General features: G+C 46.8%; 1 protein-coding gene across 3 annotated transcripts in view; it reads right to left on the bottom strand.

Moving 5' to 3' along the window:
* Positions 1 to 1112: 1112 nt before the first annotated feature.
* Positions 1113 to 15443, bottom strand: part of LOC140740290 (long-chain fatty acid transport protein 1-like) — a 90718-nt gene continuing 76387 nt past the window's right edge. For all 3 annotated transcript variants that reach the window (XM_073069431.1, XM_073069432.1, XM_073069430.1), the window contains 3 exons: positions 10486 to 10650; positions 8984 to 9130; positions 1113 to 2501 (listed from right to left, as the gene is read on the bottom strand). In XM_073069431.1, the coding sequence (XP_072925532.1) occupies positions 2344 to 2501; positions 8984 to 9130; positions 10486 to 10650 (470 nt within the window). In that variant the 3' untranslated portion in view covers positions 1113 to 2343. The remainder of the gene's footprint in view (positions 2502 to 8983; positions 9131 to 10485; positions 10651 to 15443) is intronic.

Here is a 15443-nt window from a genome sequence, read left to right on the forward strand (position 1 = left end):
TCAACATTACAGCAGTCAAGTATGAATTTCTGTACCAGATTTCAGTAACGTTTGTACTACTCCTCTCTCCCTCCCTCTCTCTCTCTCTCACACACATACACGCAGGCAGCATTTAAGGCACACAATGTTTAATCATACTTCAACGAAGATACAATACGCACTACTGTACTACCGATTGATAAGTAGACTGCAGTGAGTGGCTGGGCTGGTTAAATCCACTGAAGAAAACTGATTCTCAAGGCATATCAGTCCTTCAATGAAAAAGAGGTAAATTGTTACAAGCTAGTGAAATCAATCATATTCTATTAATCTTCACTTATGTCAGTTTCAATGAAGATTAGAGCTTCCCAACGTATACCCATGCTTGGTCAGAATATCCATTCTTGTTCGGCAATAGAGTGCCTTGGAGACATTCTTACAGCTAAACATTAAACTTGTGCTTCTGACAATGATGTCCGGAGAGGAGTGTGTTTTTGTTGAGGCTAGCTCCAGGCCAAGTTGTCAAGACTCTTTTTAATCAATTTCCAATAGTGAATAGATTCAAACATAACATGAACAATTCCTATAGTTTTTAAATATTCCTTGAAGTAGAGAACACATTCTGTATGTGGAGAAATCTCCCTTTTTCCTATGGAGTTGGGCTGCAGGAAGCATTAGGAATCAACTTACCAGTTCCTGGTGGCAGTTTTTCATAAGAATGATCTTTCTATCACCTTTCAACTCCACTGAATGAATTCCATCTCGATGCAGGTGAGGGGTGTCTAACTAGACACTCGAAATGAGGGATCTTCCTTATATCCTTGTGAGTCGAGAATGGAGGAAGGTGTGGAGAAAAATCAGACAGGGGTTCCCGTTTTGCCAACACGGCATCCTGAGCAGTGGTAGTCTCAATGGGAGATCGGCTGTCCTGGGGCCAGAGGGAGACGGGGAGCTCGTCTGAGTGATAGGCTGCGCTGGAGCAAACTTGAGATTGTGCCTGAGCAGAAACATGACTGTCAGCGCAGAGCAGGATGGTCAGTGTTTCAGAGGTGCCTGAGCTCCCTGCATTATGCCTCAACGCTATTCCTTCAATCACTAAGTCAGCCCTTTGCTTTGTGTTGGGCGAGTCTCTGGTTTGAGAGAAAATGCCAGGGTTGGGGGGTGGGGCAGAGGGCAGAAAGAATGCCCCAGAGCTCCACATCACAGAACAGCCCTCGATATAGACATATTGATACAGGGGTCAAACTGGTGAGGATCCTGGACAAACTGCTTATACGTCAACAACTTATTTCCCAGCAATACCTCTGTTCCTCACACTGGGGCAAGTGCATGAAATGGACCGAGTTCAAGTAAATTAACCCCTTTCTGCTGCATTCACCTGAATGCTGAGCTGAATCCCAGTGATCCAGAGAGCAAGCACAGCAAGTTCCCAAAACAGCAGCGAGGGTGCACATTCACACACACGCAAAGAAACTGCCAGACACCAAGCGATATCTAGGGTCTCTCACTCACTCACACAAGCTCAGAGAGAAAGAAAGACAGAGACAGAGATGGAGATAGATAGGACAGATAGAGAGTCAGAGAGAGAGAGAGTGTCGGGGAGAGAAAGGGAGAGTGGAGAGGGAAGGGGGGGGGAGGGGGGAGAGGGGGGGGGAAGGAGAGTGAGAGAGATTAGTCCCCCTCCATACAGACACTCCAATGACAGAGCCATAGACACACACACACACAGATATCCTCAAGCATAGACACACATATGAAGAAGTACATCGGCACAAAGCACATGGATGCAGAATCCTCAACCATAAAATACCCAAACAAGTACCATGTGGAGAAGGAGGAACAGGCTGCAACACTACTGTACACCAATAGTCTAGACTAATAGGGGAAAGAAGAGGGGAGAGTGAACCAAGAAGGCTGGTGTCAGAGAGTGGGAGATGGTTTGAAGCTGGTGTGACTGAAGCTGCCTTTTGTGCCTATCTCCCCTTCCAGCAGCTGGCACGTTGATAGGTCACTGCCCCAGAGCAGAGAGGGAAGCCCAACAATTCCTTATTTGCAGAGTTCCTATGTTTGAATCCGACCCCTGGATTCCCAGTCCATGGGCATCAGTAGGCAGTTGCATGTTCTGAATTCCTGATTTTAGATCGGGTTCCTGGAGCACTGGTCCTGACTGCAGACCGGAGCCTGGGTTGTGAATAATTCCAAAGTGACTCAGGGACCCGGAATTCAACATCAGTAACCAAATAATGTTTCATTCCACAGGAGCTCCTTTCCCTGCTCGGTGCACAGTTCGTATCTCAGCTCTTCCCCCACCTTAACCATAATTTGTGTTTAATTTTGTTAACATGCCAGGATTGGCTTCCTAATCTAAAGATGATAATTCCCGGCCAGGATCATCTCATACACTTTCCTGTCTAAAGGGATATACTTGGACAGTTTTGAGTCGAGGAAGAAAAGCTTGTCCTGCACTTGATGCGGTTCGAAACCTTGTTTGCGTAACCTGGTCTTTTGGATCTTGAATGTACCTAAAACAATAAAGAGATTCCAGTTCATATGGGGTCACCTTCAGTCACTAAATACACATTCAAAATTCCCATCCTGCCGGAAGCACTCATGATCCTCTAGTTTCTCAACTTTGTTCTAAATCTCTAACGAAGAAAACATTTCAAGAATAATACACATTTTTTCAGGTATTTACAGGTTAGGAATTTTTTACGTGATTTTTTTTACCAAATTACCCCTTGGCCTGCTCTTTAAATTTGGCTTATGTTATTTTTCAGTTTAAACCTTTCCAAAAACGATTAATAGCTATCATTTATAAACAGTTAATGAATGCTCGCATGTCGCTTAATGATAAGGTTCAACACACCTGGGAAGTAGAACTTCAACATTCACTCTCAGATAATCAATGGAGTAAAATTTATTATTTAGTCAATAATTCATCTATCTGCACACACCATATCTTAATTCAGTTTAAGATAGTACATAGGGCCCATATGTCCAAAGATAAATTGGCACATATTTTTCCTAATATAAGCCCTATTTGTGACAGATGTAACGCAGAAGTGGCTACTCTAACTCATATGTTTTGGTCATGTGTAAGTTTAAATAATTTTTGGAGGGATGTGTTTGGAATATTATCTAAAGTTATAGATATGGATGTTCAACCTAATCCATTTACAGCAATTTTTGGGATTATTCCAGAGGAAGCAAAGTGTCTGCTTCCACCCAACATGTGATAGCTTTTTCAACTTTACTGGCTAGGAGAGCTATTTTGCTACACTGGAAAGAATCTAACCCACCTATTGTTTTCTATTGGCTCTCCTCCATTATGTCATGTCTAAGCCGGACATTTGATACATCCTTTAATTTTGAACAAGTCTGGCAACCCTTTATTCAATACTTTCACATGATTTAATTTATTTTTAAATATTTATTTTTCTTTATTCTCTTTGGGGAAAATCCTTATCCATGAAGGTTCGGAGATGACTGGAAGGATGTGTTTTTTTTTCTCTCTTTTTTTTCTAATTTATCCTCAATTGGACTGCCCAATCTTTCTTTTTCCTTCCTTTTTTTTCTTTCTCTTTTTTTGTTTCAGTTTAGTTAGTGCATTTCTTTTTCTCTTTATCAATAAAATTTCCAATTTTTTTTATGCTTGCTATGAGGAGTTGTAGTTTTTTCTGACCATTGTATATATAACAGCATAATATTTTACCTATTTGATTTTGACATTATATACTCTGTTTTTACTATTGCTGTTTATATGTCTTTTATATTATCTACTTGTTAAACTCCTCTTCCGATTTGTATATTCTTTATTTGAAAATCAATAAAAAAGATTGAAAAATGAAATAAATCTCTCTATTCTGAGGCTGCATGCTGTGGCCCTAGACTCCCGACTATAGGAAATTTCCTCTTCATAGCCACTCTATCCGGGCCTTTAATATGTTTCAAAGAAATCCTCCCTCATTCTTGAAAACTCCAGTGAGTGCAGGCCCAGACCAATCAGATGCTCCACATACATTAACCCTTTCGTCCCAGGATCATTGTGAACCTCTTCTGGACACTCTCCAATGCCAGCACATTTTCTTAGCTAAGGGGGTACAGAATTGCTCACAATACTCCAAGTGCAGACTGAACAATGCATTATAAAGCCTCAGCATTACATCCTTGCTTTTGTATTCTAGTCTTCTCGAAATGAATGCTAATGTTTCATTTACCTTCCTTAACTCTGACTCAACCTGCAGGTTACCTGAGCAAAGCAAGGTATTCGTACAAATAAACATAATACAACTAAACACAGCTGGAGACTAAGCCATTGCAGCGCGAGGATGTCCAAGGTGTTCCAACGTTGAGTTGTTAGTTCAAGAACTTAATGGTTGTAGGGGGAATAATAGTCTTTAAATTAGAGCTAGACTCCTGTTCTTCTCACATATTAGAGAGTAAATCTGAAACTTTCCCCTTCAAAACATAACTAAAGCTCACAGTAGACTTTGTTTAGACAACAAGTTAGGAGTGGGGTTAAAATTGAGATCAGCCATGATCGAAGCAGATTGTGAAGATCCATTAAAATAAAGGAACACTGCAAATGTTAGGAGACTGAAATAAAACAGAAAATGGTCAGGCAGCATCTCAGATTACTCAGAATGGTGGATGCCTGGGATGCGCTGCCTGGTATAGTGGTACAGGCAAATACATTAGAGGCTTTTAAAGAGATGGAGGGGTATGGACATTGTGTAGGATAGAGGGACTAGTGTTTGGGTGTTTTTGATTTGTTTTTTAGCTGGTTTGACACAATGTTGTGGGTTAAATGGTCTGTTCCTGTGTTGTACTGTTTTACATTCTGTGAAACACAGTTAATGTGCCAAGTCTGAGAGCCTTGTTGGACTGAAACATTAACCAAGCTTCTCTTCACAGATGCTGCTGAGTGGTTCTGTATAAGGACACAAAGGTTGGCGCATCCCACCTCCTCCTGATTCTTTCAGAGATGACTGACCAGAGGAAACTGAAGACGAAGACCTTGCAACGTCAGAGGAATGTCTGCTTTTCCCTACTTCCTGGGGTAGAGATGTCACACCTGCGTCTTGTTGCTGTCTGGTGTGGAGAGCTCAGATCCACCCTCAGGACTCCAGTATTCACTCAGCATCAGAATCAGAACCAGATTAGGTTTAATATCACTGGCATACTGCGACTCCTGAAATTTGTTGCTTTGTGGCAGCACTACAGTGCATCACTTAATAATAAAAATTATAAATTACAATAAATATTTAAGAAAATGAATTAAGCAGTGCAAAAAGAGAGGAATAAATACCAAGGAAATGTTCATTGGTACAGTGCCCATTCAGAAATCTGGTGGAGGAAGGGAGGAAGATAGAGTCATAGAGAAGTCCAGAAATAGGCCCTTGGGTCCATCCAGTCCATGCTGAAACCACTTAAACTGCCTACTCCCATCGACCTTTATCCTAGCCATAGCCCTCTATATCCCTACTATCCATGTACCCATCCAAACCTCTCTCAAACGTTGAAATTGAGCTCCCATGCACCAATTGCACTGGAGGCTTGATACACACGCTCACCACCCTCTGAGTGAAGAAGTTTCCCCTTATGTTCCCTTAAACTTTTCACCTTTCACCCTTAACCCATGATTTCTGTTGTAGTACCACCCAACCTCAGTGGAAAAAGCCTGCTTGCATTTACCCTATCTATCCCACTCATAATTTTGTATACCTCTATCAAATCTCCTCTCAATTTTCTACATCCTCAGGAATATTCAATCTTTCCATGTAACTTAGGATCCAGCAACTTCCTTGCAAATTTTCCCTGCATCCTTTCAATCTTGTTTACATCTTTCCTGTAGGTAGGTGACCAAAACTGTACACAGTACTGCAAATTAGGCTTCACCAATATCTGATACAACTTCAACATACATCCTATCTTCTGTATTCAATACTTTGGCTCATGGAGGCCAATGTACCAAAAGTTTTCTTTACGACCCTACCTGTGGCACTACTTTCAATGAATAATGGCCCTGTATTCATAGATTCCTTTGATCTATCACACTCTTCCGTGCCGTACCATTCACTGTGTAAGACTACCCTGGTTGATCCTGCCAAAATACAACACCTCATACCTATCTACATTAAGTTCCATCTGCCATCTTTCTGCCCATTTTTCCAGCTGGTCCAGATCCTGCTACATCCTATGATAGTCATCCTCACTTAGATTACCTTCCCATAACTCCCACAACTCCTATCAGACTCACGGGCCTGTAATTCCTTGGTTTATTTTTAGAGCTTTTCTTAAACAGTGGAACAACATCGGCTATCCTTCAATCCTCTGGCACGTCACCTGTCACTAAAGATGCTTTAAATATCTCTGCTGGAGCCCCAGCATTTTATCAGTTCCCTCCTGCTGGATCCAAGGGAACAACATGTCAGGCTCTGGAGATTTAGAATCAGAATCAGTATTATTATCACCGGCATGTGATGTGAAATTTGTTAACTTAGCAGCAGCAGTTCAATGCAATACATAATATAGAAGATAAAAAAATCTCAAAACAAAATAATAATAAATAAATAAATCGCAGTATATGTGTATTGAATAGATTAAAAATCATACAAAAAAAGAAATACTATATATTAAAAAAAAAGTGAGGGAGTATCCAAGGGTTCAATGTCCATTTAGGAATCAGATGGCAGTGGGGAAGAAGCTGTTCCTGAATTGCTGAGTGTGTGCCTTCGGGCTTCTGCACCTCCTACCTGATGGTAACAGTGAGAAAAGGGCATGCCCTGGATGCTGGAGGTCCTTAATAATGGATGTTACCTTTCTGAGACACAGCTCCTTGAAGATGTCCTGGGTACTTTGTAGGCTAGTACCCACGATGGAGCTGACTAGATTTACAACCCTCTGCAGCTTCTTTTGGTCCTGTGCAGTAGCCCCTCCATACCAGACAGTGATGCAACCTGTCAGAACACTCTCAACAGTACAACTATAGAAGTTTTTGAGTGTACTTGTTGACATACTAAATCTCTTCAAACTCCTAATGAAGTATAGTTGCTGTCTTGCCCTCTTTATAACTGCATCGATATGTTGGGACCAGGTTAGATCCTCAGATATCTTGACACTCAGGAACTTGAAACTGCTGATCCTCTCCACTTCCGATCCTTCTACGAGGATTGGTATGTGTTCCTTCAATGGTATGTTTATCCACCCCAAGTTGCCTCAAAAAAGCACACACCTCCTCCTCTGTAGTATGTATAAAGTCTTTGAATTTTGATGCCATTTTGCCTCACTTCTATAGACTCTGTGTCCATCTCCTGAGTAAATACGAATGCAAACATTGCATTTAAGATATCACCATCTCTTTTGGCTCCACACATAGATTACCATTCTGATCTCCCAGAAGACCAAGATGTTCCCGAAACATTGAGTGTGTGTCTTCCAGCTCCTTTATTCACTCCTTGATGGTAGCAATGAGACAAGGGCATGTCCTGGGTGATGGGGGTCGTTAAGGATGGATGCAACATTTTTTGAGGCATCTCTGTTTGATGGTGGCCTGGATGTTGGGGAAGCTAGTGCCCATGACGGAGCTGGCTGAGTTTAGTGCTTTTTGCTGATCCTGTGCCGAGGCCTCTCCATACTAGATGGTGATGCAACCAGTTAGAATGCTTTCCATGGTACATCTCCAAACATAAGCAAGTGTCTTTGGTGACATACCAATTCTCCTTAAACTCCTAATGGAATATAGCCACTGGTGTGCTTTCTTCATAATTGCATCCATATATTAGCCCAGGACAGATGCCCTGAGATGTTGACACCCAAGAACCTTTCCACTTCTGATCCCTCAATGAGGACCGGTGAATGTTTCCTCAAATTTCCCTTCCTTAAGTCCACAATCAATTCCTTGGTTTTACTGATATTGAGGCTAAGGTTGTTGTGTCAGCACATACCAGCTGATCTACCTCACTCCTGTATGTCCCTTGTTACCATCTGAATTTCTGTCAACAATAGTTGTGTTGTCAGTACATTTATAGATGATGTTTGAACCATATGATCAGGGGTGTAGAGAGAGTTGAGCAATGGGCTAATCATGCATCCCTGAGGTGCGCCAGGATTGACTGTCAGTGAGATGGAGATCCACACAGAAAGTGCTCTCCCGATGAGGAAGGCAAGGATCCAGCTGCAGATAGAGGCACAGAGGCCCAGGTTTTGGATCAGAGCCTCACCAGGTACACCGTCAGGGCCGGATGCCTTGTGAGGGTTCACCCTCTTGAAAGATGTTTTGACATCAGCCTCTGAGACAGAGATCATAGAGTTTGCAGATGTTACTGGGATTCGCACATTTGTAGTTTATTCTTCTTTTCAAAGCGAGCATAAAACATGTTGAGCTCATCTGGGAGTGCAACATCATAATCATTCATGATGTTAGGCTTTACTTTGTAGGAAGAACTCTGTTAGCTCTACCTTTCTTGCTTATTCTGTTATTGTCACCATAGCATTTCCTTTACAATACTTCAGATTGCAGTCTTTAACTACTCCGCTATTACTGCTCATTGTGCATTTTAAATGTTGTACTTGCTGTTGCTAAGTATACAGTTTATTCATCACATGAGCAACAAATTTCAATGCAAAAAGAGCTGGAGGACCTTAATGTGTCAGGCAGCATCCATGTAGGGAAATGGGCAGTCAGTGTTTCAGGCCGAGAACCCTTCATCTGGTCTGGAAAGTCCAAATGATGACTGCCCATTTATTCTCCTTAGATGATGCCTGACCCACTGAGTTCTTCCAGTGTTTTTGTGGGTCTTTCCAGATTTCCAGTATCTGCAGTCTCGTGTCCCAAATTTCACTGCACTCTGCTGTGTCTATGTTATTCTAAAATAATCCAGAGAGATTGGGTCTCCTTCTGCTGGGGTGACGTGCTGCATCGTGCATGGAGAAGGGAGGGGAAATGGAAACGTCCCTTTCAATCACACAAGAGGCTGCACAAGACAGGCCCCGAGGTACGTACTTGTGGTGTCAACGGCGGGGAGGATGCGGAGGAACACAGGCCTGGCGTAAGGAGGAAGCACCGCCATCAGCTCCTGGTACAGGTGCTCAGGATTAACCTTGTTATCAGGATCTGCAATTGCCGCCATTCCAGCCTTCCCTTCCACGCCTGGTAGGAGAACAGAAGAGTATACAGAAACAAAATTAATATTGTGGCCACTGGAGACCTGAAAAGGCAATGATGAACACTCAACAACCCAATGCGTAGAGTTTGCAGCCCTTCCCTGGACAGGCTGGAGGGATGAAGGGTGTTGGCACCTCTGACCCACCAGGTGCAAGCCCGGCTTCTCCCCAATTAGCTGGGATTTCACCCTGACCTCACTGTGGGCTATAGCCTCTCAGGGGGATGGAGGTCAGAGTGCAGCTCCCATTCCCTTGGGGAAAAGGTGGTAGAGGGGAAAACAATGCAGCTGTGCATTTGGAGCTGTTGGGATCCTCCAAACCCGACGGAGGTGCTGGCTGGTATGGTGTTCTACCCCACGTAACGGTGTGCTCGTTTCCCCCTCCTCCACTACTGCCCCTCTGTGGCTGTCAAGGCTCAACCCCACTGGGAATAGAGTAACCCACGGTACTAGCATTCCACCCAGTGACAGAAGTACTCTCCTCCCACATTCCTCAGAAGGGACCTCCCTTTCTCACTGCCCATGAGTGGAAGGAAACTAAGAACTTCCATCCTTGATCGCCATCACTGCAGGGACAGTGGAACTTCCCAGTCTCTGATCTCTATTACAGGAGGGTCAGTAGGATCTCCCAACCCTGACCTCCATCACTGCAGGGGCAGTGGAACTTCCCAGTCTCTGATCTCTATCACAGGAGAGTCAGTAGGATCTCCCAACCCTGACCTTCGTCACTGCTGGGGCAGTGGAACTTCCCAGTCTCTGATCTCTATCACAGGAGGGTCAGTAGGATCTCCCAACCCTGACCTCCGTCAATGCAGGGGCAGTGGAACTTCCCAGTCTCTGATCTCTATCACAGGAGGGTCAGTAGGATCTCCCAACCCTGACCTCCGTCACTGCAGGGGCAGTGGAACTTCCCAGTCTCAGATCTCTATCACAGGAGGGGCAACAGGACTTGCAAGTCTCTGATCTCTATCATAGGAAGGGAAGTAAGACCTCCCAAGTCTCTGATTTCCACCATTGGAGGGGTAGTAGAACCTCCCAGTCTCTGATCATCATTGGAGGGGCAGTAGGATCTGCCAGTCCACAATCTCCATCACTGGAGGGGCAATAGTTGCATGGCTATCCTTCCCACAATTCCTCAAGCACACACACCCAGGACAGGCAATCCAACAGCAACTTGGAGGTACGTCCCCAGGCGGAATGTCACGAGCTCAAGGGAAGAGAACACAGGCCCACAAATCAGCAGCGGCCACAGCAGGGAAAGAGAGCCTTGGTTCTATGCTGGGTGCCCCTGCTCGTCAGTCAAGGGCAGTAGCTAGGGGCTGTAACTCAGATCTCTGCCTACCTGGCACGGGCACTCCGTACACCGCCACGTCGGTCAGGTTCAACAGCTGGCTCAGGGTACCCTCCACCTCCGTGGTTGAGACATTCTCCCCCCGCCACCGGAAGGTGTCTCCACTTCGGTCTTTGAAGTACATGTAGCCAAGGTCATCCATCACCAGAACGTCACCTGGGGGGTGAGAGAAACAGTGCATTAGAAACTAACTGCACGTTGGGATCGTCCATTCTCCAACCTCCATTACCGGAGAGGCAGTAAAACATCCTTGTCCCAATCTCCAACAGCAGATGGGCAATATGACCTCCCACTCCCCAATCTCCATCACCAGAGAGGCAGTATAACCCAGTCCCCAATCTCCATCACCAGAGAGGCAGTATAACCCAGTCCCCAATCTCCATCACCGGAGAGGCAGTATAACCCAGTCCCCAATCTCCATCACCGGAGAGGCAGGATAACCACGAAGTCCCCAATCTACATCACCAGAGAGGCAGTATAACCCAGTCCCCAATCTCCATCACCGGAGAGGCAGTATAACCCAGTCCTCAATCTCCATCACCGGAGAGGCAGTATAACCCAGTCCCCAATCTCCATCACCGGAGAGGCAGTATAACCCAGTCCCCAATCTCCATCACCGGAGAGGCAGGTTAACCATGAAGTCCCCAATCTCCATCACCAGAGAGGCAGTATAACCATGAAGTCCCCAATCTCCATCACCAGAGAGGCAGTATAACCCAGTCCCCAATCTCCATCACCGGAGAGGCAGGTTAACCATGAAGTCCCCAATCTCCATCACCAGAGAGGCAGTATAACCATGAAGTCCCCAATCTCCATCACCAGAGAGGCAGTATAACCACGAAGTCCCCAATCTACATCACCAGAGAGGCAGTATAACCCAGTCCCCAATCTCCATCACCGGAGAGGCAGTATAACCCAGTCCCCAATCTCCATCACCGGAGAGGCAGTATAACCCAGTCCCCAATCTCCATCACCGGAGAGGCAGGTTAACCATGAAGTCCCCAATCTCCATCACCAGAGAGGCAGTATAACCATGAAGTCCCCAATCTCCATCACCAGAGAGGCAGTATAACCCAGTCCCCAATCTCCATCACCGGAGAGGCAGTATAACCCAGTCCCCAATCTCCATCACCGGAGAGGCAGGTTAACCACCCAGTCCCCAATCTCCATCACCGGAGAGGCAGTATAACCACCCAGTCCCCAATCTCCATCACCAGAGAGGCAGTATAACCATGAAGTCCCCAATCTCCATCACCAGAGAGGCAGTATAACCCAGTCCCCAATCTCCATCACCGGAGAGGCAGGATAACCCAGTCCCCAATCTCCATCACCGGAGAGGCAGGATAACCCAGTCCCCAATCTCCATCACCAGAGAGGCAGTATAACCACGAAGTCCCCAATCTCCATCACCAGAGAGGCAGGATAACCACGAAGTCCCCAATCTCCATCACCAGAGAGGCAGTATAACCCACTCCCCAATCTCCATCACCGGAGAGGCAGGATAACCACGAAGTCCCCAATCTCCATCACCGGAGAGGCAGTATAACCCAGTCCCCAATCTCCATCACCGGAGAGGCAGTATAACCACGAAGTCCCCAATCTCCATCACCGGAGAGGCAGTATAACCCAGTCCCCAATCTCCATCACCGGAGAGGCAGGATAACCACCCAGTCCCCAATCTCCATCACCAGAGAGGCAGTATAACCATGAAGTCCCCAATCTCCATCACCAGAGAGGCAGTATAACCCAGTCCCCAATCTCCATCACCGGAGAGGCAGGATAACCCAGTCCCCAATCTCCATCACCGGAGAGGCAGGATAACCCAGTCCCCAATCTCCATCACCAGAGAGGCAGTATAACCACGAAGTCCCCAATCTCCATCACCAGAGAGGCAGGATAACCACGAAGTCCCCAATCTCCATCACCAGAGAGGCAGTATAACCCACTCCCCAATCTCCATCACCGGAGAGGCAGGATAACCACGAAGTCCCCAATCTCCATCACCGGAGAGGCAGTATAACCCAGTCCCCAATCTCCATCACCGGAGAGGCAGTATAACCACGAAGTCCCCAATCTCCATCACCGGAGAGGCAGGATAACCACGAAGTCCCCAATCTCCATCACCAGAGAGGCAGTATAACCCACTCCCCAATCTCCATCACCGGAGAGGCAGTATAACCCAGTCCCCAATCTCCATCACCGGAGAGGCAGTATAACCACGAAGTCCCCAATCTCCATCACCAGAGAGGCAGTATAACCCACTCCCCAATCTCCATCACCGGAGAGGCAGTATAACCCAGTCCCCAATCTCCATCACCGGAGAGGCAGGATAACCCAGTCCCCAATCTCCATCACCGGAGAGGCAGTATAACCCAGTCCCCAATCTCCATCACCGGAGAGGCAGTATAACCCAGTCCCCAATCTCCATCACCGGAGAGGCAGTATAACCCAGTCCCCAATCTCCATCACCGGAGAGGCAGTATAACCCAGTCCTCAATCTCCATCACCAGAGAGGCAGTATAACCCAGTCCCCAATCTCCATCACCAGAGAGGCAGGTTAACCACCCAGTCCCCAATCTCCATCACCGGAGAGGCAGTATAACCCAGTCCCCAATCTCCATCACCGGAGAGGCAGGATAACCACGAAGTCCCCAATCTCCATCACCAGAGAGGCAGTATAACCCTGTCCCCAATCTCCATCACCGGAGAGGCAGTATAACCCAGTCCCCAATCTCCATCACCGGAGAGGCAGTATAACCCAGTCCCCAATCTCCATCACCAGAGAGGCAGGTTAACCACCCAGTCCCCAATCTCCATCACCGGAGAGGCAGTATAACCACGAAGTCCCCAATCTCCATCACCAGAGAGGCAGTATAACCCACTCCCCAATCTCCATCACCGGAGAGGCAGTATAACCCAGTCCCCAATCTCCATCACCAGAGAGGCAGTATAACCCAGTCCCCAATCTCCATCACCAGAGAGGCAGTATAACCCACTCCCCAATCTCCATCACCGGAGAGGCAGTATAACCCAGTCCCCAATCTCCATCACCGGAGAGGCAGTATAACCCAGTCCCCAATCTCCATCACCGGAGAGGCAGGATAACCACGAAGTCCCCAATCTACATCACCAGAGAGGCAGTATAACCACCCAGTCCCCAATCTCCATCACCGGAGAGGCAGTATAACCCAGTCCCCAATCTCCATCACCGGAGAGGCAGTATAACCCAGTCCTCAATCTCCATCACCAGAGAGGCAGTATAACCCACTCCCCAATCTCCATCACCGGAGAGGCAGGATAACCACGAAGTCCCCAATCTCCATCACCAGAGAGGCAGTATAACCCTGTCCCCAATCTCCATCACCGGAGAGGCAGTATAACCCAGTCCCCAATCTCCATCACCGGAGAGGCAGTATAACCCAGTCCCCAATCTCCATCACCGGAGAGGCAGTATAACCACGAAGTCCCCAATCTCCATCACCAGAGAGGCAGTATAACTCAGTCCCCAATCTCCATCACCGGAGAGGCAGTATAACCCAGTCCCCAATCTCCATCACCGGAGAGGCAGTATAACCACGAAGTCCCCAATCTCCATCACCAGAGAGGCAGTATAACCCAGTCCCCAATCCCCATCACCGGAGAGGCAGTATAACCACCCAGTCCCCAATCTCCATCACCAGAGAGGCAGTATAACCACGAAGTCCCCAATCTCCATCACCAGAGAGGCAGTATAACCCAGTCCCCAATCTCCATCACCAGAGAGGCAGTATAACCCAGTCCCCAATCTCCATCACCGGAGAGGCAGTATAACCCAGTCCCCAATCTCCATCACCAGAGAGGCAGTATAACCCAGTCCCCAATCTCCATCACCGGAGAGGCAGTATAACCCAGTCCCCAATCTCCATCACCAGAGAGGCAGTATAACCCAGTCCCCAATCTCCATCACCGGAGAGGCAGTATAACCCAGTCCCCAATCTCCATCACCAGAGAGGCAGTATAACCATGAAGTCCCCAATCTCCATCACCAGAGAGGCAGTATAACCACCCAGTCCCCAATCTCCATCACCAGAGAGGCAGTATAACCACCCAGTCCCCAATCTCCATCACCGGAGAGGCAGTATAACCACCCAGTCCCCAATCTCCATCACCAGAGAGGCAGTATAACCATGAAGTCCCCAATCTCCATCACCAGAGAGGCAGTATAACCACCCAGTCCCCAATCTCCATCACCAGAGAGGCAGTATAACCACCCAGTCCCCAATCTCCATCACCGGAGAGGCAGTATAACCACCCAGTCCCCAATCTCCATCACCGGAGAGGCAGTATAACCACCCAGTCCCCAATCTCCATCACGGGAGAGGCAGTATAACCCAGTCCCCAATCTCCATCACCAGAGAGGCAGTATAACCCAGTCCCCAATCTCCATCACTGGAGAGGCAGTTGGACCTGTTATCACCAGGAGGACTATAGAAATCTCCGAACACCCATCCCCAAATGATAAAAGTTCAGAGTCTCCCAACACAGACCACAGCGAATGTAAATCAAGAATCACCCAAGCTCCTGGAGGACACAGACACAAACCAGCCAGCGAACACATGCAAAACAGGATCCCAGAATCATTATTCGTGGTGCAAGAAACATTCTGCTGGAGGAACTCAGCAGGACAAGCAGCATGCATGGGAAGAAGGGAATTGTTGAAGGGTTAGGTTGGAACACTGTATCAGATGTGAGAATGGAGAGCGATGTTAATTCCTCCCTAACATGCTATTCAATCTGCTGAGTTCCTCCAGTAGTTTGCTTTTTGCTCCACATTTCAGCATCTGCAGTCTCTGGTGTCTCCACATTAACACCATTCCTCCATCCAAGGAGGCTGCCTGATTTGCAGAGCATTTCAGCATTTAAAAATACAGAGATGTTAGAAATGCTCTGTGAGACTTGGTTGGACGGAG

This window comes from Hemitrygon akajei, chromosome 16 (assembly GCF_048418815.1).
Source record: "Hemitrygon akajei chromosome 16, sHemAka1.3, whole genome shotgun sequence".
Taxonomy (NCBI): domain Eukaryota; kingdom Metazoa; phylum Chordata; class Chondrichthyes; order Myliobatiformes; family Dasyatidae; genus Hemitrygon; species Hemitrygon akajei.